Source organism: Meyerozyma guilliermondii, genomic scaffold (assembly GCF_000149425.1).
Source record: "Meyerozyma guilliermondii ATCC 6260 scaffold_2 genomic scaffold, whole genome shotgun sequence".
Lineage (NCBI taxonomy): Eukaryota > Fungi > Ascomycota > Pichiomycetes > Serinales > Debaryomycetaceae > Meyerozyma > Meyerozyma guilliermondii.
This window is the reverse complement of record NW_001809799.1, coordinates 1,509,962-1,534,919: the sequence shown is the minus strand read 5'-3', so window position 1 is coordinate 1,534,919 and position 24,958 is coordinate 1,509,962. Positions and strand designations below refer to the sequence as shown.

At 42.8% G+C, this 24,958-nt stretch overlaps 11 protein-coding genes across 11 annotated transcripts; 2 read left to right on the top strand and 9 right to left on the bottom strand. All coding sequences in view use genetic code 12, as the record gives it.

Annotated features, from left to right (window-relative positions):
- Positions 1-48: 48 nt before the first annotated feature.
- TSM1 (Tsm1p) lies at positions 49-4,854 on the bottom strand (the record flags this gene model as incomplete). The annotated part of the gene is made up of 1 exon (XM_001486338.1): positions 49-4,854. One exon carries the CDS (start codon positions 4,852-4,854, stop codon positions 49-51), a length of 4,806 nt encoding a protein of 1,601 aa, XP_001486388.2.
- A 340-nt stretch (positions 4,855-5,194) lies between these two features.
- Positions 5,195-6,610, bottom strand: PGUG_02058 (uncharacterized protein; the record flags this gene model as incomplete). The annotated part of the gene is made up of 1 exon (XM_001486337.1): positions 5,195-6,610. The coding sequence occupies one exon, from the start codon at positions 6,608-6,610 to the stop codon at positions 5,195-5,197; it is 1,416 nt and encodes a 471-aa protein (XP_001486387.2).
- Positions 6,611-6,687: 77 nt separating this feature from the next.
- Positions 6,688-10,035, top strand: ILS1 (isoleucine--tRNA ligase; the record flags this gene model as incomplete). Its single annotated transcript, XM_001486336.1, has 1 exon — positions 6,688-10,035. The coding sequence occupies one exon, from the start codon at positions 6,688-6,690 to the stop codon at positions 10,033-10,035; it is 3,348 nt and encodes a 1,115-aa protein (XP_001486386.2).
- A 431-nt stretch (positions 10,036-10,466) lies between these two features.
- Positions 10,467-13,091, bottom strand: PGUG_02056 (uncharacterized protein; the record flags this gene model as incomplete). Its single annotated transcript, XM_001486335.1, has 1 exon — positions 10,467-13,091. The coding sequence occupies one exon, from the start codon at positions 13,089-13,091 to the stop codon at positions 10,467-10,469; it is 2,625 nt and encodes an 874-aa protein (XP_001486385.2).
- Positions 13,092-13,175: 84 nt separating this feature from the next.
- On the bottom strand, positions 13,176-15,221 carry PGUG_02055 (beta-mannosyltransferase; the record flags this gene model as incomplete). Its single annotated transcript, XM_001486334.1, has 1 exon — positions 13,176-15,221. The coding sequence occupies one exon, from the start codon at positions 15,219-15,221 to the stop codon at positions 13,176-13,178; it is 2,046 nt and encodes a 681-aa protein (XP_001486384.2).
- Positions 15,222-16,306: 1,085 nt separating this feature from the next.
- Positions 16,307-16,846, bottom strand: PGUG_02054 (methylglyoxal reductase (NADPH-dependent); the record flags this gene model as incomplete). The annotated part of the gene is made up of 1 exon (XM_001486333.1): positions 16,307-16,846. The coding sequence occupies one exon, from the start codon at positions 16,844-16,846 to the stop codon at positions 16,307-16,309; it is 540 nt and encodes a 179-aa protein (XP_001486383.1).
- A 415-nt stretch (positions 16,847-17,261) lies between these two features.
- Positions 17,262-17,990, bottom strand: PGUG_02053 (uncharacterized protein; the record flags this gene model as incomplete). Its single annotated transcript, XM_001486332.1, has 1 exon — positions 17,262-17,990. The coding sequence occupies one exon, from the start codon at positions 17,988-17,990 to the stop codon at positions 17,262-17,264; it is 729 nt and encodes a 242-aa protein (XP_001486382.2).
- A 242-nt stretch (positions 17,991-18,232) lies between these two features.
- On the bottom strand, positions 18,233-19,252 carry ARG3 (ornithine carbamoyltransferase; the record flags this gene model as incomplete). The annotated part of the gene is made up of 1 exon (XM_001486331.1): positions 18,233-19,252. One exon carries the CDS (start codon positions 19,250-19,252, stop codon positions 18,233-18,235), a length of 1,020 nt encoding a protein of 339 aa, XP_001486381.2.
- A 182-nt stretch (positions 19,253-19,434) lies between these two features.
- PGUG_02051 (uncharacterized protein) lies at positions 19,435-20,298 on the bottom strand (the record flags this gene model as incomplete). Its single annotated transcript, XM_001486330.1, has 1 exon — positions 19,435-20,298. One exon carries the CDS (start codon positions 20,296-20,298, stop codon positions 19,435-19,437), a length of 864 nt encoding a protein of 287 aa, XP_001486380.2.
- Positions 20,299-20,481: 183 nt separating this feature from the next.
- On the top strand, positions 20,482-21,402 carry PGUG_02050 (DNA-directed RNA polymerase III subunit; the record flags this gene model as incomplete). Its single annotated transcript, XM_001486329.1, has 1 exon — positions 20,482-21,402. The coding sequence occupies one exon, from the start codon at positions 20,482-20,484 to the stop codon at positions 21,400-21,402; it is 921 nt and encodes a 306-aa protein (XP_001486379.2).
- A 681-nt stretch (positions 21,403-22,083) lies between these two features.
- Positions 22,084-24,189, bottom strand: PMA1 (H(+)-exporting P2-type ATPase; the record flags this gene model as incomplete). Its single annotated transcript, XM_001486328.1, has 1 exon — positions 22,084-24,189. One exon carries the CDS (start codon positions 24,187-24,189, stop codon positions 22,084-22,086), a length of 2,106 nt encoding a protein of 701 aa, XP_001486378.2.
- Positions 24,190-24,958: the final 769 nt, after the last annotated feature.

The following is a 24,958-nucleotide window of genomic DNA, read 5'->3' as shown; positions in this document are numbered from 1 at the left end:
TATTCTATGATCTATGAGGAGTAACTTCGGCTCCGTTTGGTCAATTGATTATTTTTTGAGGCTCAACTTGAGCTTAAGTTTAGGCTTAGGAGCCAGTTTTTCTCCGTTTTCGGTACCAGATGATTTAGTCTCTTCTACCTTATCGGATCCGCTCTTCGAGTTATTTTCATCCGAATTCGTAGCGGGACTCGGACTTCCATTATGAATGTATACCTCTTTCTTCTTCTTACGATAACCTTTAGTTTGGGCTGGCCCAGTATCAAAGGGACTCACCGACCTGCTCAAAGGTTTGCTCTCAAGAGCGGGTTTCTCTGACCGATCTGGCTCAGTAACAGCATGTTCTTCTGGTTTCGGACCTTTAACTTCGTCTGCTTCATTGGTTTGCTCGTCTGGTTTCTGAGCCTTAAGTTCATTTGATTTTTGAGTTTCACCTTCATCTAGATTCTGACCTTTTTCTTCATCTGATTTCTGGTCTTGATTGTCTGGCTTCTCAACTTTTCCGTCGTCTGGTGTCTTAGTTGATGGCTCTTCTCGCTCTTGTTCAGTTCCAGCTTCTTCATTGACAGTAGTTTCTGATACAGCAATTTCATGTTTCTCGTCTTGTGACTCTGTAGCTTTTCCACCTGTCGATTTCGTGTATGGTTTGGATGATACTTCTGCACGGCCCTCCTTAGTGAAAATCTTGACATATCTCTTGTTCGAAGCACCATTTACAAAGTGATGTATAATCCTTCTGGAGACTTCTCGCTCGAATTTCAATGTAACTGGGTGATAAGTTGATACCACTGATGGGGTATTCGCAACAGGAGCAGGGGCAGACCTAACTTTCGCCAAACTACGAAGCGTCCTTGACGAAAGTTTGATGTTAACCAGGGTGCCTTCAACAGCAACTAAACCTATTCTTTGGAGCTCAGGAACCACCTCTTCTACTTGTACAGGAGTTGGAACCTCTTCAGGTTTAGGCTTGGTTGTGAATCGTAAAATAGGTCGTTTTTCACGAGACTTATTATCTTCAAGTTCGTCATCGTTTTCAACTGCAGAGTGTCTTCTTTTTTTCTTGTCAGAGTGCTCCACACTTATCAGACGTGCCAATTGAATCTTGAATCTTCCTTCCCTCTTGATGACCACGGTATTATCGCCAATGTACTTGGCCACAATCTTCTTATTAAAGTCTTCAAGAGGTACATTGTGCACGGGTAATCTGACCAAAAATTGATCCTTCTCCTCGTAAAGAATTTGGCACAAGTTGAATATTCTTCGGCGCTCATAAAGGCTCAAAAGAGAATTGTGAAGCAATTCCCATAAAGTGTTCTTCAATCCTTCACCTTGCGCAAACTTGGCCCGCAAGAGATCAATTGCACCCTCTATTGAAGATTTCGCAAACATTTCCTTGCGCGAGCTGGCCAGGTCCATCCCGTCATCGATTATCATCATGTTTGTCTTGTTGGTTCCAATTTTCAGACGTTCACCTTCAAGTGCCTGATAGAAATTGAACTCAGGATCATCCAAGGTGGATGGGGCGGGTCCCGTAGCCACGGAAGCCACCGCAGAACATAATGCTTCGACTAGGCCGCGCTTAAACCTGGAGTTTTCCCTGGTGAGCAAACAAGTTGTCAAAAAGTATTTCATGACGGCAGCATTTCTTAGCCCTCCAAGGAGGAAAAGCCCTCTGAAAGCTTCAACACGCACATCAAGTGGGAATTTGCCCAACGTATAAGGAAGTAAATCCTCAAAAGGCAACTCATAATAGCCGTGCACAGCAAGCTGGACCTTCAGTTGCAAGCAAACTACAGATATCATGTTATGGTACGAAGGTACCCACTCATCTAGTTTGTGGAGACGATTGATCTCGACAAGAGCGTCGTCGACAAATTTCTGTTTTGAGTTGTCGAAAACATCCGGAATGTCTCGAAGATCACCAGTTATGATGATACAGCTCGTCAATGCTTTGATCAAAGCAGCAACGTAAAACCCATCCTGATAATCGTTGTTGGAGTTGTCATTATACTTCAACAAGCTTAAAAGGAAGCGCTTAACTTCGGTGGGTGAATTGCCATCATCATCACGAATGGTAGCAAATATCGATATCATTTCCTTCTTAAGGAAATAGCTTGCTAAATCGTTGAAATCGTTCGTTTTGGGAACATTACTTTCTGGAAAGCAATAGAGCGTCTTGAAAATCTTCATTAGATATTCAAGACCAATAAACAAGTTATTGGTTTTTGAAAAGCCAGCCAATGCACGAGCAGCTGCAATTCTGACACCGTAGTAATATCTGCTATCCATAACAGTCCTAGTGAGGACGGTACAGTAGTTGCGGTTCGGTTTGTCTCTCGTGGCGAAATATCTGACGGCCTCATACTGAGCCTCAACGTCGCGATCATATTGAAGCTGCGAAGCAAACATATAGTCCGGTTGCTTCACACTCATCTTGGAAATCCATTCGAAGTCTGCATCCACTCTTAACCACTCAAATGCGTCATTGAACAGTGGATCTTCTTCATCCTTGATCCACTCTACCAAGTTCCACTCCTCCATCTCAGCTTTGGTTTGTAAGATATCACCAAGTTGTTTGAATGAAGAAACAGTCTCGTGCACCTCGTCTCCCGTTTTCTTCTTCATCCTTCTAAATTTAGTATTATACTGGATGTCAAGCTTTGACGTTTCATGTTTGAGATCAATGATATGCTCATATGGAGTACCGTTTGCTTCGTGAATCCTTATTGTCATGGGACCGGTAAATACAGGCTGCACCAAAAATGAAGGTTCATCATCGAGGTAGGCTATGCTGTCTTCCATAAAGTTGTTGGAGTTGGGTTTTGATTTTCGAATAATTTGCAGTTGTATTTGACGAATTTGCATTTCAATGATTGACCTTTTCTTGTTAAACCGTTGAGCAACCAGGAAAAGTGGTACACCAGCATTGAAGACCCACTGCTTAAAAAAAGACTCGAGCTTGTTGCGATTCACTTTCTCGCAGACGTACTGGAAGTGTAATGTAGACAAGGTGCTATTTTGTAAATCACCAGACATTGCCTGAAGGAAAATTTTTGGAAGCACTCTGGAAAGCCCGAAGGACTTGTCTGTTTTGGTCATTCTCTTGTCCAAAATGTATAAGACGACAGGAGCTTTTAATGAAACAAAAGATAAATCTGAAGTAGATAAAGGATACTGGTAAAATTGATAAGCCAAGGGCTTCTTGCCAACGTCCTCATCAGCTACTTGTGCCTTTTTGATCTTGATTCTAAACCTGTACTCATTTTGTCCCATAAGATGCCGAATGTAGCTGAGGGACATGAACTTGGAAATACCAATAGTCACCCAGAAATCGCCGAACTGTTGGGGAGTAATATTAATTCCAGACCACTGTTCCGCGAGCGTATCGATTAATATTTCTGTATTGGTGAACATGGGCTCAATGATATCGGCGGGAAAGAGCATTGTGTCACTAATCACGCTGAGTCCTGCAAAGTTGTTCACCTCAATTGGCAAATCGTGTACAAATGTCACAGCATAAGATGTGAAGGGAAACGATCCAAACTCTCGCAGGAAGAAATCCAAGGCACCACGTATGATTGCGGATGTGTTCTTTGCATCCTCTAAATCATCCTGAAGGGCATATATTGTCAAAGGAGCATTTGTTGAGTCTCTTTCCACTTCAGCCCCAGCGGCCCCAAAATCATCGTCTAAAACGACATCATTGGAATCGCTCGACACTGTGTAAGATTGAAATGGTCCGAGACACCAGCCAACATGATGAGCGCTGATCGGGTTGAATATGGACCACGAGACTAGCTTTCTGTCTCGCTTTGATGGATGTGGTAATTCTTTGTAGTTGTCTATGTCGCCGGCACACACAACCATATCAAGATACTCATCATCATCCAAGTTGTTATTAATGTCATGCATGTTTTCGTTTTCTTCATTACTATTCTCATCGTCTCCATCTTCTTGTTCTTTTTCATTTTCTTCTTCATCCTTGTTCATTGCATTGTCATCATCACCATTTGCTTCATGATTATTAGATTCTAGGGTTCTATTTTCGAACTCTTTCGTGCTCCGGGGAATGTCCAATTCTATGGTCCAGGAGCACTTATCCCAGAGGTTATCTATGCACGGAACCCAGGATGATGTCGATATGTTGAACTCTGAATTTGTTGTGTACACATGCCATTTTTTGACGTCCAAGTGATCTCCAGATACAAATTTCAAACCATTCTGAGGGTTCTTCAAGGTATATTTGATCCTTACCATGATTGGACTGTAATCTGAGCTGAATGTGGATTTTCTTAGATGCATTGGAGTGCCAGAGTCGTGGTGGTGCACTTCAGGACTATTATAGCGGTCTGTTTGTTCAAACTTGAAATTTTCTGGCAATAATATCTTTAGCTCCTCGGTGTTTCCGTTCTGAACTTCGGTTGATGGTTCTCGAGGATCAAAGTTGACATCGCCGAATAAGTAGTTGAGTTTTTGTCTGATTAGATGGTGCTGATGGATGGTCAACTCATTTGAGTACAAGTCAAAGAGATCTATCGATGACGAGTTCACCTTACTTTCGAATTCTTCGGGGTTGTTAATATACAAAAGGTCTTGATGGATATAATTGACCTTGCGCTTGTTGACGGTGATGCTGGAGATTTTCATCTCACGACAATCGAGTTTAATCGTACGTAACGAGTTTGATGACGGTACTATTGCAATATCTGTCACTCCGGAAACACTTTTGCGTTCTATATCCACGTCCAACTTGACTTGTTGATGAGAAACACGAAGCAATTGACTCAGTCGGCCACCATGCCGAGAACGTTTTTGAGTCCTTGGAGTGGACGAGTTGATTTGGTGGGGAGTGAACATCCTGCGGCAATACTCGAGATGTGATTATGATGTATTAATTGCCTATATGTAGTGGCAGGCGTTATTCGGTGGCGTCTACACCCGTTAGTGTTAATGATGGACAAAATTTAAACAAGTTTGGTTTTCCTGTATACAGGCTGGAGAGTTGACAGGACCGCATTTAGATTCTTTTGCAGCCGACTCAAAAGAGTAAAGCCATAGATGTGTGGAATTCGTATTTCAACTACAGGATGGTTTCGTTCCGGTTTTTGCTATTTACAGTGGGTCGAGTTGTATATAAGAGAATTGCAATTACACTGGTAATAACTTTGTAAGCTTCGCAACCTTTCTGTTTGAACACTTACGAGTTCGTAAATAAGTTAGCTTTTAGTTGCACTTCCACGTCAGCTGGAATGTTCGCCTTGACCTTATCGAGAACCGGAACTGCCATAATATCTTGTGCAATAACAATTGGGGTCAGTTTAAGGGATTTCGATAAGTTGGAAAACTTCTTCAATTCAGGAAAGGCTTGACGAATGATTTTTTTATGTCTTTTTGGATCATAAGGTTCCACACTGACTTTGTTCTTAGTAGCAATCTTTAGTCTTATCCAGAATCTATTGTCAAAAAGTGTACTCTTTCCGTCTGGATTTATGCTGGTTGATATATGAGCATACTCATTCTGAGGTATAGGCTGCCTTTCAAAATGGAAATGTAAGGTATCTTCAATTCGTTCAATATTCCATAGAATATTGAGATATGTTAGGCGCAATGCTACTCTGTTCTGAGATACAACAAAATGCTTCATGATTCTTGGTACAGCATGCCGTTCTAGCTTTGCGTACATCCAGTGGTAATCGCGAGACGCAGATATAGGATGCAATATTTGAAAAAGAAAACGACTGAATACCATAGCAGAAAGGTTGGAAAGTACTGAGTACTGAATCTGAAAGCTCAATGTTCCGTTACGAGCATATTCGCATTCCTCGGTACCAAAAACATGAAGTTTGAGCGCTTTAACCTTCTTTCGAAGCTCGTTGACCACAGTTTCCACTTCCAGAAAAGTTTGCAAGAACTGATCTCGATTAATAACTGACTCGTCATCGGGTTTCTTTAGTTCGGAGCGCCAGAAGTTGCGCTCAGTCAAATTAGCGTCTTGGTTTGTTGAGTCTTCGAACCACTGTATCTTATTCGCAATGCAAGTGCTGATCAATTCAGACTTTGGAAATTGCAAAAGAGGCCTAAAGAGAGGAATTGGTCTCTCATTCGGCTCATTAGTTGCAACTGGAAGTGTGGTAGCTCTCTTTAAGCCTGCAAGTCCAAATATTGACGAATTCTGACGGAGCCGTTGGATAAAAGTTTCAATTTGGTCGTCCAAGTTGTGTGCCACCAAAAGTCCTTCAATGTTATTTCCACGGCAAAATCTTTCGAACTCGGCGTACCGCATCGTACGGGCTACTTCTTCGAAATTGGAAATTTTTGCAGGGTTGCAACTATATTTCAAACGAGAGACCGACGGTAATATACCCCAGTTTTGCACCACTTGCGCAACTTTCTGGGCCTCAATTTCCGAATCAGACCTGTATCCATGGTCTATGGTTATAGAATGGAGCTCCAAGCTTGGCTCGTACACCTGCTTGTACTGAGAAAGAAGATAAGCCAAACACATCGAATCCACACCACCAGATAATGCGATGGCTAGACGTCTTGGCGCCTTAACGGTCGTTGCCCCAAAACACGCATGAAAGCAGTTCTGGAATTGTGCTATCGTAATCATTCAGTGCCTAAATAATTGACTCATTAAGCATAGCTACGGTCGAGTCACCTTCGCGCCGTTCAATCTATGGTGCCGATATGCTGAGATTATTTAGTGCGGTACTGCATCTGCTGCAAATTTTTTCAATTAGTCACCGCCAGACAAGTTATAATCGTCTGACTTGGACTTCCACAAACAACTTTTGGTTAGTAATGGCTGAAGAACTGGGTCATTTTAGCTTCCCTAGGGAAGAAGAAAAGGTTATTGACCAGTGGAATGAGGTGGATGCTTTTCAACGTTCCTTGGAATTGACAAAAGATTTTCCACCTTTTGCATTCTTTGACGGTCCTCCTTTTGCTACTGGTACACCTCACTATGGACATCTTTTGGCTTCTACAGTGAAAGATATCATTCCAAGGTATGCTACAATGAATGGACACCATGTGGTGAGAAGATTTGGATGGGATACTCATGGGTTACCTATCGAGTACGAGATTGACAAAAAGTTGGGTATTACCGGTAAACACGATGTCATGAAGATGGGTATTGACAAATACAATGCTGAGTGTAGGGCGATTGTGATGAGATACGCCGATGAATGGCGCAGAACTGTGACAAGAATTGGAAGGTGGATCGATATGGATAACGATTACAAGACTTTGTACCCAGAGTTTATGGAATCTGTGTGGTGGGCTTTCAAAGAGTTGTACAAGAAGGATGCTGTCTACAAAGGATTGCGTGTCATGCCATACTCTACTGGTTTGACTACCCCTTTGTCCAATTTTGAAGCTCAGCAAAACTATAAAGATGTCAATGATCCTGCAGTCACCGTATCTTTTCCTCTTATCGACGATGAGAACACTTGGTTGATTGCATGGACCACCACCCCTTGGACATTGCCTTCTAACATCGCGTTGTGTGTTAATCCTGACTTTGAGTACGTCAAAATCTTTGATGAAGAGAAGCAGAAGCATTTCATTTTGTTGGAGTCTTTGTTAAATGCCGTCTACAAGAAGCCTGCTGCCGCCAAGTATAAGGTCGTGGAGAAAATCAAAGGTAAAGACTTAGTTGGACTCAAGTATAAGCCACTTTTCAACTACTTTTACGACAGCTTTAAGGACCATGGCTTCCAGGTTATTGGTGCAGACTACGTTACTGCAGACTCTGGTACTGGTATTGTCCATCAATCTCCAGCATTTGGTGAGGAAGATTTCAATGCTGCCGCTAACGCTGGTGTTATCAACGAGAAGAGAACTCCACCCAATCCAGTGGATGACAATGGTCGCTTCACTGCTGAAGTTTCTGATTTCCATGGTGTGTATGTCAAGGATGCAGACAAGCTCATCATCAAAAGATTGACAGAAGATGGAAGAATTTTGATGAACACCCAAATCAAGCACTCGTACCCATTCTGTTGGAGATCTGATACACCTCTTTTGTACAGAGCTGTGCCAGCTTGGTTTGTTCGTGTGACTGATATTGTCCCAGATATGTTGAAGAATGTCGAGAGGACAAACTGGGTGCCATCCAACATCAAGGAAAAGCGGTTTTCCAACTGGATTTCCAACGCTAGAGATTGGAATGTTTCCAGAAACAGATACTGGGGTACTCCAATTCCACTCTGGGTTAGTGACGACTTTGAAGAAATCGTTTGCGTTGGCTCTATTGAAGAATTGAGGGAATTATCTGGAAGAGATGATATCACTGATATCCACAGAGACAGTATCGATGATGTTACCATTCCCTCCAAGCAAGGTAAGGGCAACTTGAAGAGAGTTGAAGAGGTGTTTGATTGTTGGTTTGAGTCCGGTTCAATGCCTTACGCTTCGAGACATTATCCTTTTGAGAATAAGGAACTTTTCATGAACTCATTCCCCGCCAACTTCATCTCTGAAGGTTTGGATCAAACAAGAGGTTGGTTCTATACCTTGACTGTCTTGGGTACACACTTGTTCAATACTGCCCCTTACCAAAACGTCATTGTCACCGGTATTGTGCTGGCTGCTGATGGTAAGAAAATGTCTAAGAGATTGAAAAACTACCCAGACCCTAATATAGTCTTGAAGGAGTACGGTGCCGACGCATTGAGATTGTATATGATCAAGTCACCCGTTGCTAGAGCTGAAACCTTGAAGTTCAAGGAAGAAGGTGTGAGAGAGGTGGTCTCAAGTGTCTTATTACCTTGGTATAACTCCTTCAAGTTCTTTAATGATGCTGCCAACATTTACCAGAAAGACAATGGTGAGAAGTTTGTCTACAACTCGAAATTGTTCTCAACCAACGTAATGGACAAATGGTTAATGGCATCTCTTCAATCCTTAATTGCATTCATTCACAAAGAGATGCAGGCTTACAGGTTATACACCGTTGTTCCCAAGTTGTTGTCCTTGATTGACGACTTGACTAACTGGTACATTCGGTTCAACCGTAGACGTCTCAAGGGTTTGAGTGGAGACAAGGAAGACACAAGAGTTGCACTCAACACTTTGTCGGAGGCTTTACTCACCTTGTCTCGTGCAATGGCTCCTTTCACTCCTTTCCTTGCCGATGGTATTTACCAACGACTTAAGGTTTACTTCACCGAAGAAGATTTGATCTCTTTGAGTGTCAACCCTAAGGAGAAAGATACCAGGTCCATTCACTTCATGTCGTACCCTACTGAAAGAAAGGAACTTTTTGATGAGAAGATTGAGACCGCTGTTGGCAGAATGCAAAAGGTTATTGATTTGGGAAGAAACATCAGAGAAAAGAAGATGATCTCTTTGAAGACTCCTTTGAAGGAACTTGTCATCTTACACTCTGACCCTGACTACTTGAGCGATGTTGAATCTTTGAAAGACTATATCATCGAGGAATTGAATGTCAGAGACATTGTAATCTCCTCCGATGAGGAAAAGTATGGTGTCGAATATACCGTGGTGGCTGACTGGCCAGTTCTTGGTAAGAAATTGAAGAAGGATGCCAAGAAGGTCAAGGCTGCTTTACCATCGGTAAGTTCAGACGAAGTCAAGGCTTTTGCTAAATCTGGTAAATTGACCGTCGACGGAATTGAATTAGTCACCGAAGATTTGCAAGTTCAAAGAGGATTACCAGCTGCTCTGGCAGCTAGTGGACATGAGTCTAGATCCCAGCAAGACATTCTCATCATCTTGGATGTCAACATGTACCCTGAATTGCAAAATGAAGGCTTGGCCAGAGAGTTGATCAACCGTATTCAAAGATTGAGAAAGAAGGCTGGCTTGAACACCACAGATGACGTCAAGGTTGAATACAAGGTGTCGAAGGATACCATAGGTTTCGAGAACATCTTGAAGGAGAATGAAGAGATGTTGTTGAAATGTACAAAGAGACCAATTGAGCCATTCGGAAGTTCAACGAGTCCTATCATTGATGAAGAACAAGTTATCAACGACACAGTTTTCAACTTGCGTTTGTTGGAATTATAATTTACTACAAACCTTAGATTAGACGCACTTAATGCACGTATATATTAGCTTGAATCGTAAATTAATTTGAAACTTTAAAAGTGCTGAGTCCCGATCCGCCCACAAGAAGCATCAACAGGTTTCCGATTTCCGTCGCTTCTGAACAGCCAGTATCAGCAATAGTGGTATAAGTTTCCGAGATGCACACCAACTTGTCTGATTCAAAGCTCCAGAGTCTCACTATCTGGTCCACAGAAACTGTCATTACTTTGGCAGTTCCAATAAGAGTCACTGAGGTTATTGTTGAGGATGCTGCTGATTCTTGGAAATCTAACAGCGATAACGAAATCTCCTCAGATCCAAATTTGAGATCCGAAACAATCAAAGAGTTGTCATCACCACCTGTGAAGACCCGATAATGATCGCCGGTGACCTCTTCAAATGCCAAACCTTTAATAGAATTCTGGTGAATTTGTTGCTTGATCAATGGGAGCCGGTAAATTTGCTTTGTTTGACAAGTTGGGCATTTTCCAAATTGCCAAATGACCATCTGTAGCAGCTGTAGTGAGGAAGATGTTTCCTGCTACTCGAAGAAACTTAACGTGAAGCAAGCAACAAGTGGTGTATGTTCCTTCGAGAACGAGAGTGAATTTTTGAGGTTTTTCATCAAATTTCCACACCTTTATTTGAGAGTCTGAATAAACTGTTGCAATCAAGAGCTCTCCATCGACCTCAATAGAGTCGAAATCCATGATACGAAGATCAGGGTTCTTATGTTCAGTTGGTAAGACTGCAAAGTCTGCGATGCTAGGAATCTTTGTGCCTGAAAGTTTCCAGACAATGAATTCTTCATTGGCAGCGCAACTTCCTACAAGATTGCTGTCGATAAACTTGACTTTCTGAAGCCCGGAAACATGTTTGTTCAATGTCCAATAGACATGAACTTTACCATTGGGGAACAATCTACCGTATCGTAAGGTTGTGTCTTCAGATGCTGTGATTACATCTCGATAGTTGTTTCCGGATTCCCACTTTGAAACAGCAATATCCCGAATTTCTCTTCCATGAGTTCCGTCAACTAAGACACCGTTATTTTCAAATCTCTTTGAGGCATCAGCAAAATAGATGGTAGACTTATTCATGTATACGAACTTGTATTCGGACTCGTTTCTGTAGAGCTCCCATTGCCTGTGTGCTCCTCCGCATGCAACACTCATTAATTCCAATTGTTGTGTTTCATTCCAGATAAAAAATGACGATGATTTGAATCCATATACTATCAAGTTGTCGCCGTCGAAAAAGCCACCTTCGATAAAGCCTCTGGAAAGCTTGTTTTCAAGGTCAATGTCGTAGGTGAGTGTGTTGTCTTTTCTTAATGTGATTGTTGCATATGCTCCGTCTCTAACGGTGAGAAGTAAAGTTGAACAATTTTTCGCAGCCATTAAAGTTGATAATGAGGTAATCGTATCACCAGAGGTAATTTTCTTGAAGATAGCTGAAAGTGGAGTGGGTTGGTTCTCAGTAGAGCCAAGGTCGTAGATTGCGATAGTAACATAACGAGAGGCCAAAATGAGCCAGTTATTAACGCTATCAACAACCATGCAAGTTGTGGTGAAGCTGGTTTGCTGAGGTTGACTTAAGCAAGTGGTGCTCTTGAGTCTGAATTCTCCAGAGCTAAGGTGGAACTCTCGAAGAACGAAAGGTGTTTTGGGGTTTGGGCAGTCTGTCAATAAATAATATTGACCATTACAACCAAAACTCAACAAGTTTGTGACTTTGCTCGACTGAAGATATTCGTCTTCGATCCAGATTTTGGTGGGGGTTTCATTGATGCTCTGAAACTGAAGAAGAAGAATGTCGCCCACGCGAGTGGTAATAGCTACCGTACCAGCATCTTTAAAGCCTCTCATGATAGAAAAGTTCATGAACTTTTGTTTTTCATCTGATGTCAACTTTATTTCTCGCCAATTGTGGGACGAGTATGAGTATGAGAATATCGTTCCATGTGATGTAATAGACACTAAACCATCTTCAAGTTCAAAAAACTGCTTGATAATTTCATTTTTTTCGAAATGTACTCCAGTGTACCCTGCAATATCTTCAAGGCTATAGTGGAGTGTTGATTTGGATAGGTAAGGAACCATGTCAAGTAATCGTACTCTTCCATCAGCACCACCTGTGATACAAGCACTTGACTCCATAGACACACATCCAGACCAAATGTGTTTTCCTGAATGGCAATTTTCCCATATATGAACCTGATCCAAGGAAGTGTTTCCTAGTTGATATTTCCAAAGACGAGCCGTCGTATCTTCTCCGTGGCTAAAAACATGAAGTGTTTCACCAACAGAGAAAAACTCAAGGCCCCAAATCCGAGATCCATGGCCCCAGCCTGTGGCTAAAATGTTACCCAGTTGAACGTCGTAGAGTTTGATAGAACGATCATCTGAGCAAGAAACTGCAAACTTTCCAGAGGGGTCAATTTTTATTCCGAAAATCGAACCCTCATGTTCTGTGAGATTGTGTAAGATTTTGCCTGTCTTATAGTCCCATAGTATCACTCCTTCCATCACAGTTCCAGCCCCAATGAGCACTCGACCTTTGGTATCTATGCGAATGGTTCCACTATAAAGAATCGATTTTTCACCACAATCCATGGTGTTCTTCAGCTCAAATGATTGTGTGTTAATCTCATACACGGTATTGTGTGCTGTAAGTATTAACAACGTGTTCTGATTGAGGAACTCACCACTAACGATCCATTCATCAATTGCCTTCTCTTTGAATACATTGTTCTCTCCTTTGAGGATATTTTCGATATCAATGATAACAAATGATCTTCCACCACCTGCGAATAATTGCTTTCCATCGTCAGTGATCGCTATGGTATGTATTTTGTTGCGTGAAAGTACTTTTTGTTGAAAGACAAGTTGAGGATGCGATGAGCTTATGTCGAAAACCTTTAGTATAGGGCCGCAGCCACAAAAGAGGATCTTATTATGGTTTCTGAGTGCAGTTACAGGACCGTAGTGCTCTAACTCATCGATGCGTGGTGATCGTATAACGCAATCTGTCATTGGTATATATGGTGTTGACTTAAATTTTTCAGTGCGATGAGCGCGAGAATCTGGGGAAGCTCTATACTAATTAATTTATTAATTTTACAACAAACCTAAATTAAACCACGACGACTTTTTAGATTCTTTTGTGCCCGACTTGTTTGCTTCTTTTTCGTCGTTACTTCTAGATGCTGCTGGTTTCTTGGGCTGTAAAGGAGACTTTGGATCCAAGGTTCCAAGATCAATTTGAGCAATGCCATAAGCTTTACAAAAGTCGTTCGATGCTTTCACTCCACATTCCAACACCGTGTTGTCATTGGGGATATCTTGCCCAGTCTCGATGATCGAGGTCTCTTCGAACAATTTGTTAAGTAATCCCTTTACATGCACCATCTCCACGGACTCATCAGCGACTGAAAGGGTAACGGTTAAAGTATCCTCCTTGCCCTTTTCTGCTATCCAGCTCGATAAACCATTGGGAATAAGTACATTTGCATCTCTAGGTCCACATTGGTATTTGGCAATTCCCCATCCTTGTGATGCTACATTCAAGGAAGTAAATCCTCCAACATGGCTCACATGAAACTGTCCTTTCACTCTCGTTATCACCGCCAAGTTGGGCCTATACATACTTCTTCCACATCCACAGTTCTTGAGATGTGCTCTGGCAAAACCAATCCACACTTCCTTGTCTTTTGGCAACTTTAAGCTTGGCATGATACTTCTCAAACTCAACATTTGAGTACCACCTCTAAATGGACCCACTTGTGAGCTTGGGTTCTTTTCCTTTCTGTAAACGTGACGGCAAGCAGACATACCCTCCTTCGTGAACTTGGTGAGAGGACATCTTAATACCTCTAGCTGATCCCATCTGTAAACAAAGTAGATGTTTTCATCATACAATTGATTCCTGTCGACTTCACTAATGAATGGTGTCCAGTTCTTTTGTGTCTTGATTCTCTCTTTGGTGTCAAGTCGAAGCTCTACAGCCTTGATGTATGTGGTGTCTGAATACCTGGGATCCTCAAGACCCATGATAACGTCTTTTCCTTTTTGAGAACGAAATGGCCAAGCCATGAACATCAGTCTGTAACTGTCTAAAGTCACGTTCATATGAGTTTCGTCGGCAAGTTGACGGTCCACGATTTTGCGGTGGTGGGAGTTGTATACCATGAGAGGTTCATCGTGGCCGTCTTCATCTTTAACAAGTAACAAGCGAGGGTCTTCGGCACCATAAAACCGTTTGCCTTGATATTTGAAGTCGTGAAAGAATGGTACTGGGAGGAAAGAAGGAAATTGCATCTTGGTATATTCCACTTCTTCGTCAGATCCTGAGCCTCTATAAGGGAACACAAGTTCTCCATTATGGATTTCGTTCCATTTTTCATCGAAAATTTGTGCATAGGTCAAACTTAATGGTGAACGTCTCTTGCTTCCTTGTGGACTATACATCACACGAGACACCATAAAATGGACTCCATATTCCTTGAGCCACACAGATGATCCTGCGAGTTTGTACCAATGCCTGTTGAGCTTATTGGACAGAATCTGTTCGTGAATATCTTCTTTGATGAACCCATCGAGTTCCGCAAGAGCTGGATCTCGTTTCCTCTGTTCGATATATGTGTGAGCAATGGGCAAAAGCTCATCAAATCTCTGCAGTTTGCTCACTTGAACGGTTATATTCTTACGAAGAGGTGAGCACTTCTTTCCGCCTTCAGCAAAGTCAAAAACATCAAACTGATTTGTGCTTAAGTTTTCTGGTGCAACATCTTGAACAATAGGTGCCGACGGTCCACTATGTTTGATGAATTTGAGATCATTATTGGTCTTCTCTTGCTTGAGAAATGTCTTGTAATAGTATGCTAATTCGTCTTCGGCATGCTCAAAATACAGAGGAAATATAATTGCTGCTTGTGATTCTTCACGGCCACCAGCTTTCTCTGATATGGGAGTTTTCAGCCTAAACGGAGAATAGGCCGAGATATGGTTTCCTACCGAGGTGACAGCCTTGCTGGAGGTGACTGCGTGTGGATGAATACTGAGAAGAATGGCCAAGTTCAAAAACACGATTATGCCAATTATGAAAACCCGTTTCTTCGTCTTCACCACACCTGGTAAGTTTATGTTACGAATAGTTCCCTTCATGATGGTAAACAACCGCTTTTACAGACAAGATAAGAGTAGCACGAGATAAAAAATTCTACAACCAGGCGACATTACGAGCCATATCTTTGGCGCAATCTAGCAACTGTCATATTGACGCAACCACCGCCGCATTGGGAAAATCTTGCAGCAATGCTGGGCTGTATGCCGTACTTTGTTCAGCACAGCCCAAGAATCACAAACATTTTCTAATTAAGTAGTGCGAGCCTAAACTATAAATAAGCCACTATGCAAGGGTGTGCCGAGAAGTTAGGGGTGTGAATGTGGAGGTGTGGCTGTAGTGAGATCGTCTAACCAAATGCAATGCATCCTCATCAGACTCTTCGCATTTCTGTATCGCGGACTTCCGCTAGGCTCTGAATAATATACCGATGCGATACCGATGAGATACCGATGCGATACCTACGCGAATATCCTGCAGCCGCCACGGGGGCTCAATAGGTGGCTCATGAAAATTATTAATAGAACGGAATAAGAAACTGTTCAATGCAGTGTATGCATTGGATCGCACGAAGCTATTTGACGTATTTAGCGTTGCCTGATATGTTTGATAGTTGTACGCTTGTTTGATGTACTTTGATGAACTAAAATTTCGAGCCTAAGCTTTTTTTTTAATCACCTGCTGGACAGAGTCAATAACGCTCTTTTCCAAATCAATGTACTTGAATCCCAAGATATTTTCAGTCTTTGAAAAATTACTCTTGGACATGTTGGTCCTCAATTGTGGGCCAGTACCTGGCTTGCCCACTGGCACATCTTTACTGGCTTCAGCAAAGTTTTTGTGAATGATATCGGCAATCTCTTGACCAGAAAAGTCGCCTGCAGTCATGACCAACCGTTGGTTTTTGGCACTGTCCTTCTCGAATGCAACCAAATGAGCCCTCGCCACGTCCCTTACGTCTATGAAACGACCGTTAGCGGAGGGCACAGGATCGGACGACTTCAACTTGAAAAAGTTGTTGATGACTTCCGATGAAGTGTTGAGGGTGTCTTTAACGGCAGAGTCAAACGCTTGTGGACCAAAAACAAGAACTGGATTAACGGTGGATAAAACGAAAGTTGGTTTTTCATCCTTTAACGAATTGCCAGGCGGCTCTTTCCGCAAAAGTTTTCGATCCTCGATACCCTTGCCTCACGTCCTTTAAAGCACCTTCCCATGATATTTCGTTCCAAGATTCCTCCGTGTTAACATGGTTTGGATCTTCCTCATGAGAAGCATCACCCACAGCAGCGTATGACGATGTGACTACCACCCTCTTGATTTGAGGACCGTGGTTCTTGATTGCTTTCAATGCGTTTTTGGTTCCTTCAGTAGCAGGAAGAAGTAAATCCTTCTCAACATCCTTCGCATTGAAATGAAACGGAGAGGCAGTATGGAGGAAAACACTGACCTCTGGGTGCTTTTTCAACGATTCATCAAACGCACCTGGAACCCCCACATCAGCCACAACTTCATACTTGAAGTCCGAGCCGAAATTCTTTACCAAGTCGTCTCCTTTCTCAGTGGATCTGACAGATCCAATCACCTTGTATCCTTTGGAGAGCAATTGCTTTACAACGTGTTGGGCAATGAAACCCGTGGCACCAGAAACGTATACAGTAGTCATGCTGAATGATGGTAAGTGGGGGGACTTTGATTACTTATATAGATTAGCTGTATACAGTACCCCTCTCAATTGGGGTAAACGGAGTATGTTGGTTCGATTTCAAAAGCTCGTATCTATAAACCAATGTCTCTAGAAAGTGAAGTTTTATGATTCTACTGACTGGACCTGACAGCGACTCTCTATTCCAGAACGGAGAATTTACTTCGTGGGCCACAATTCTCGGTATCTTGAGCCACATTCGGTGCGCGGCACTTGGCGGCTGCGAAAACGAGACGAAAAGGGTAGCAAGCGACAGTTGAAAGAGGAAGCGACAACGAAGAGTCAGCGACAAGAAGAGTAAGGTACTTGATCTGTTATTGACTATTTAGGCTGTTGGCAGGTTTGAGCTATGGGTGAAGAATGATGACAACAGTCATTAGATGAGGAATGCAAGCAAAGAAAGCAACGACATCAAAGAGACACTCCTAGTCGCGGAAGAGTCTTCACAGATACTCGTCTTGACGGCTGGGGTGTCTTCTTCATCGTGGGTGCAATTCCAGTCGGCAGATGCCGACACATTTTGAAATTTAGTGGCATTGGCATGTTCCCACAGAACCGATCTCATGGCTGCAATAACAGGTTCCTTGGATTCCTCCACCGATGGTGTCAGAGTCTCCAAAGGTCCGTCAATCTCCTCGAGAAATGCGAGGTCGTCGTTACCGCTTCCCAAGTATTCTTCTTTGAGACTGGCAAGTCTCACCTTGGCGGCAGCTTCAATGTTTGAACAAGCAAACTTGGTTCCGTTGGAATGGTGGAAAGCAATTGACTTCCCAAGAATGGAAGCTGGTGCTTTTGCGTCCAACGACAAAAACGAATCCACATACTTTTGCTCAAAAATTTCGCCGGTAATCTCATTGTGCTTTCCAGATAAATCACCAATCTTGCATTGAGCAGGATCGGCTCCACAAACTTCTTGTCCCGCAAAAGGGTCCAAAATGGGTCCAATAGCTTCACAGTCACCATCAGATGGAACACTTCCTTCGTGGACATGGTAGGTTAAGGAATCTTCAGAGGGTAAACCTGTGATGTCTACATGGACATGAACAGGACCGCCATCTTTTGGCAGTGAAAACGATGTTTCCATCCACCAGTTTATCAAAACCATAAGGAAAGTCAGCAATGGCGACAATCTCCTTTGGATTGGACAAAAATTGGGGTGCCGTAGCAGCTACAGCAAAAGATGCACCAAGAGCGACTGGTAGGATTCCAGACTTGATAAAATTAAAGTTTACCATGATAGTCAAAAAAATAACAGAAAGTAAGTTGATTTGCGTTTGTAAATTTGCCCAATATATACATTTGTGTTCCCGTGTGTTTGTGGCAAAGCTTTATAAGCAGTGGTACAAACTAGATGATTTTACCCCTATTGACCACAAACGCATCGAGCACAGAAATGGCAGCATAGAGACGGTTTTCCGCCTCGGGGAACACAATTGAGTTGTCGCTGTAAAAAACGTCGTCTGCAACTTCTTCGGGATGACGAGGAAGACAATGCATAAATTTCCAATTCGAAGCAATATTGCTTTTTTTGATCATTTCCTGGCTGATCTGAAACCCTGCAAACTGCTTCAATTTGGCTTGTTTCTGAGCCTCTTCACCCATAGATATCCATGTATCGGTAACGACTATATTAGCAGAATTCAATGCTGAAATTGGATCGTGCAGGGTCTCGAATTTAAGTCCAGAAGCTTCAGCCAACTTTTCAGCCTCTTGCTTGATATCGCTGTCAAAGCTTATATCTGAAGGTGTCACCACAGATACAGAAATTCCCGACTTGAGAGCTGCTATGGCCAAGTCGTTGATGACATTGTTCGCATCACCAATCCAGGTCAATTTCAATCCTTGAGTAGTACCAAAAGCTTCCTTGATGGCCAAAATATCGGCAATTGCCTGCAATGGATGGTACTTGTCACACAAGGCATTGATAATAGGGACATCTGAGTGCTTGCAGAGTTCCAAAATTTCACTATGCTTATTCACTCTGGCAAAGATACAAGATACCATTGAAGAAATCACCTTTGTTGTATCATAAATAGACTCGTTTACGCCCAATTGAATGTCGTCCTTACCAAGAAACATTGGTTGGGCACCAAAGAAAGCAGCAGCACCTTCAGTACTGACTCTGGTTCTGGTTGATCTTTTGGAAAATAACATAGCAACTAATTTTCCCAAAAGTTTTTGATGATATTCACGAGCATTCACGCCAGCCTTGAGATTTGCCTTGAACTTGGCGGCGTTATCAACAAGAGCGGTCAATTCCTGGTGGTTGACATCTAACATGCTCTTCAAGTGACGAGGAGAAGCCGAAGAAACAGTTGGTGACATGGTGAAATTCCTTGAGCTAGATTTGAACAAACTTTTGAACATAACTGGAAGAGAGCGAGTTTCTAAATAACTCTGAACGGTTCAACAACTGGGGAACGTGGTTTGCAACCAGGTTTTATATACTCAGTTACGGTAATGACTCACCAATTGAGTAATTTTTCTCTAACCGCGGTGGACAATCTGGCACGTGACACGGCCGTGACTATACCATAAGTGAATATTGTCTATATATCTTTTAATGTATCGGCGAGTTTGGACTTTTGATCAGAGATTTGGTCAAGTTGTGCCTTTACTTCTGAAAAATCCTTTTCAGCCTGTGATTGATCGGTTTTGAGGGTGGCAATTGACTGTCTTAATGCGTCGATTTGCAGCTGCAAATCTGGTGGTTTTTCACGTAAAACATTTGATTTTCCAGAAAGTTCATTCTCCCCATTGGATATTGTTTCTGAAGGTGCCGGTGATCCCAATTCGAGGTCGTACATGTTTGCGTCCACAGTGAAAGGTGCAGGTTCTCCCGATAAACCTAGTGGGCCATCTTCTACAAAAGCATCATCGAGTGTCATTATAAGCTCATTTTTCCCATCTTCTATCTCCTCCTCGTCGTCGTCGTGTATAGGAATATTTTCTGTGTCTGCTTTGAAAGAATGTATGGAATGAATATTTGAGGGGTGTGAAGATTCCTCCTGTTTTACATCTTTTTGATGGTCCTCGCTGTCAATTGGTAAGCCCGTTAACGGGTCAATATTTCTGGTGATGCTTGGGTGAATTTCTTCATTTTTGTTCGTAGATTTGACTTTTGGTGTGTCGACTGACGGTTGACTTTCAGCATTTTCGTCAGCAGAAATCTTTCTGGTGTAGCTCAGTTTCAATCCTGCTTCACCTACAACTGTAACAGGTGCGCTACCTCCTTTGAAACCAGGTTTCGGAACTTTTGTTGCCTGTTTTATGCCAGCATCCTCTTCGTTTTCGTCATCAAAACTCAATTTTGGTTTCCTTGAAGTCTGCTTTCTGACCCCAGGCGCAAGCTTTTTGAACCTGATGGTCTTAGTATCTTTGGGGTTGTTCAACTCATCGTCAAGGTCGCTCATAGCGAGGTTTGGAGTGGTGGAGAGTTGCTCTCGTCTCCAGTCTCAGAGCTGCGAAATGTGACACAAAAATAAAAAAATCTCATCACCTACAAACTTGTTGATTCGGACCATAAAACAAAAGTAGCATACCTGGTGCAAAAAAAAAGCATACCGTAAACAGCAGAACCACCACTCAACAATCTAATGACAATGCCGGTCTCCGAACGTGCCCAGACCTTGCATGACAAGATGATGGCCCTGCCGGATAAGCTCTACTCGCAAGAAGCACTTCAAGAATTACTTCAAACAAGCGACTTAACAGAGCTTTTGGAGCTCGTACAGGAGCTCATGACTTCCAAGTATGTCAAATTGGTTAAAGAAGGTGGAGAATTGCGATTCCAGGCAATCAGCATTGTGGAGGCATCGAAGTTCACCTCGATGAGTGATGACGAAGCGATGATTTATTCATATATCGAGGCTTCGGGTCGAGAAGGAATATGGACCAAGACCATCAAGGCGAAAACAAATTTGCATCAACATATCGTGGCTAGATGTCTCAAGTCTTTGGAGAATCAGCGGTACATTAAATCCATCAAGTCGGTCAAGCACCCTACTAGGAAAATTTACATGCTCTACAACTTACAGCCTTCCATTGAAGTTACTGGTGGACCATGGTTTACTGATTCTGAACTAGATACCGAGTTTATCGACTCGCTTGTGTCGGTAATTTGGAGATTCGTTGCATCCAAGACATACCCTGCTGCATTCCAACCACCCTCCCCCAACGTGAACCCAGTCCAGGCCATGTATCCAACAAGTAATATGGGCCTGGTCAACATCAACGAGATCCTGGACTTCATTTCATCGAACAATATTTCCAACGTCGAATTGGTCATAAATGATATTCGAGCTTTGAACGAACTACTTATTTACGATGACAAACTAGAAGCATTACCATCCGTCCCAGACACTTATAGGGCTACCTGGCTGAGCGTTTTAGAGGCTGGGTTTGGACGAGCATACGAAGAAGACCCGAACATTGCGCCAGACTTCAAAAAATTGTTGCAAAATAAGTCATCCTCAATCTTTGAACATTTCAAGACGATTAGACACCGAACCACATAAAGAAGTTGCGTACTTCCGATGCATGGGCGCTCAATTAGTTAATACACAATAAAGTTAATACGATAATTCAAAGGACTTGTAGTCCTTTTACACTACCATCAGTAGTTTCTACACCAAATTGTTACTATCTATCATTGCTATAATACGAAATTAAATATTAAAAAAAACTTAAATGACGGGAATGGGAATCATGGAGCAAAGTAATACCATTTTCCCAACACACGTGCTGGGTAACCAAAACCCAACATCATGTTTCAATACTCGTGGAAAATGATAACTCGACTCTAAGGAGGAGATTATGTTGACTTCTCGTGTTGAGTAGATACTCTTTGCATCGACATCAAGAAGTCCTCGACAGTTCTTCTGTCTTGTTGTGGCTTTCTTGGTCTACCGTTACACAAGTTGTCGAATCCTTCGGATTCAGACATCAAGTAGTAAGTACCACCCATGACACAGAAGACACCAGAAGGACCAGATCCAGACCTCTGACAACGGTAACGATGTCAGTCCAGTTTTGAGACCACCAGCCGAACAAGGTGAAACAGGTGGCGATGATATCAACGATAAGGACGGCACCACCCAATTGCCAAGATGGAATCGAGGACCAGAAAGGACCATTGGCTCTGGTGACGAAAAATCAACCAGTTCTCAGTCAAAGAGATTTGCAAGAAAAGGATACCGTCAAGACCACCAAAGTTTTGAACAATACCACCCCTTCTTAACGAACATGGAAGTCAAAGTAATCCAAGTACCAACAGCCAAAATTATACCAAGGATAATGGACATACCCCACAATCTTGGAGTGTTCCACTTGACTGGAGCAGGGTCGTAAGGAGCATTGTCGTAAGCAATAGCCAAGGTAGCAACATCAGCAAAAATGGCAATAAACACAACCAAGTCAATGTTCAAAGATTTGTTCAAGATGGCAATCCACAATCCCAAGAAAATTTCCAAGTGCAAAGACAAAGCAATACGGTACACCACGTAGGCGTACATTCTGTGGAAAATTTGACGGGAAGTCTTCAAAGCATCAATAATAGCAGAAAGACCTGGGGCAAGGAAAACAATATCAGCGGCAGAACGAGCGGCATCGGTAGCACCTTCGACAGCAATACCAGTGTCAGCCTTCTTCAAAGATGGGGCATCATTGACACCATCACCAGTCATAGCAACCAAGTAACCTCTGGATTGCAAGATCTCAACAGCGTTGTACTTGTGTTGAGGGAACACTTCAGCGAAACCATCAGCGTTTTCAACGAAGTCAGCAATCTCGGAACCAGCCATGTCACCACCGCCGGACAAACCCAATCTGTCAGCATCGTAAATGTTAGTACCAAGACCCAATTGACGACAAGTTTCCTTAGCAATACCAACGGCATCACCAGTTAACATCTTAACTCTCAAACCCAAACGACGGGCTTCGTTCACAGTGGCAGCAGTGTCATCTCTTGGAGGATCCATACAAGGCATAATACCAAGAATTTCCCAGTGACCTTCACCTCTCTTTCTAGCAACACCCAAAGATCTGAAACCTCTGGAAGCAAATTCAGCGACAGTGTTTTGGTAGTTTTCGTGGACATCTTCAGGGATTGGGTGGTCATCCTCGACAGTCTTCAAGACGAACAAAGGAGCACCCTTGACACAGATAATTCTCTCACCCTCTGGGGATTCGACAATAGCAGTAACCTTCTTAGAGACAGGGTCGAAAGGCTGGAACTCAATAACCTTGTACTTGGTCAAAGCAGCCTTAGCTCTTGGGTAGTTAATCAAAGACTTAAGGAAAGCCTTGTCAATAGCATCCAAACCCTTCTTCTTTCTAGAAGCAGCCAAACAAGCAGTCAACATCAAGTCATCAGCCTCAACACCTTCAACAGTGTATGGCTCGTGAAGAGACAATTTGTTCTTGGTCAAGGTACCGGTCTTGTCGGAACACAAGATTTCGACACCAGCAAGGGACTCAATAGCAGACAACTTTTGCACAATAGCTTGCTTCTTAGCCAAGTAAGCAGCACCGACAGCCATGGTAGTGGTAACGACAGCGGGCAAACCAACTGGGACACCAATAATGGTGATAGCCAAGGTGTATCTCAAGATTGCAACAATCTTAACGGTACGGTAGAAACAAGCAACCCACACAACCAAGAGGGTGACAATGACCAACACCAACAAGGTGGTACCAATACTGTTCAACACTTCAGTAAAGTGACCAGTACCAGCTCCGGCCTTGTTAACCAAAGCAGCGGCTCTACCGACGAAAGTAGAGTCACCAGTGGCAGTAACAATCATGAAAGCTTCACCAGTCTTGACGGTAGAAGAAGAGTAGGTGGAGTCACCGTGTCTCTTGTCAACAGCCAACGATTCACCAGTAATGGCGGACTGGTCAACTTGCAACAAACAGTCCTCAGAAACAATTCTACCATCAGCTGGAATAACAGTACCGTCTTCCAATTGAAGAACATCACCAGGAACAATCTCGTTGGCTTGAACCTCAACGAGAGTACCATCTCTGATAACAAAAGCAGTGTTAGCCAAAGTCTTCTTCAACTCATCCACAATGGAACCAGCTTGGTATTCTTGCACGAAACCAACAAAGGCGTTCAACAACAAAAGAGCACAAATGACACCGAAATCGACCCAGTCCTCCAAACCAGCAGCCAAAACGGCAGCGGCTTCCATAACGAATTGAATAGGACCAACAAAGAACATGATGAACTTCAACACCACAGTTCTCCTTCTCTTCAGCCATCTGGTTAAGACCAAACTTCTTTCTTCTCTTGGAAACTTCATCAGAAGTAAGACCAGTGGTTGGGTCAGTTTTCAACAACTCTTCAGGAACAGCCTTGAAAGAACCCTGTTCGGCCTCATCATCAGATTCAGCTTCATCGAGTCCATGGTTGGATTGTAAATCCATGATCAATTGATCAATATCCTCATCCTCGTCGTCGGATTGGACCTTGTCGACCTTTTCGACCTTAGGTTCGGTAGCGTCAGACATGTTTAATTGTTCCGTTTCTGTATTAAGCTAGCTGTAACTAAATGCTAACAGAAGTTATTACACTACACAAACGGGAAACAAGTAAAGGTACCAAAAAAACCTCTAAGTTAAGAAATTGCCAATCCACCGGTTTATATACGGCTGAGAGATTTTCGGCGCTGAAAAAAAAATAAGATATGCAATTGAGGGAATTTTTTTGGAAGAAGCGGCAGGTGGACTGGCAATCGTTCCTGATAAGACAGGTGTGTGTTTTTGTTCGGCCGTACTGGGTATGGTAAGTGCGCCGAATCCGGAGACTTCGCGGCTTATTTGCGGCGCTCTTTGTCAAATGACGGCATACAAGCTAACAATGACTGCATGTACTTGCCTTTTTGGGCTGTTCGTGTACTATAAACTGCTAGGGGCCGAAAAAGGCTGCATTCATCCTGTTTAGGGGGATGCACACCTGTATTATCCGGAATGCGGTGTTGTGGTAACTAAGGTGGCATCCCGAACATGGCCGGGGTCCTACATTATCCGGCAAAACCGGCAAGATTAATTAAAGAGATTGCTATTGGATGA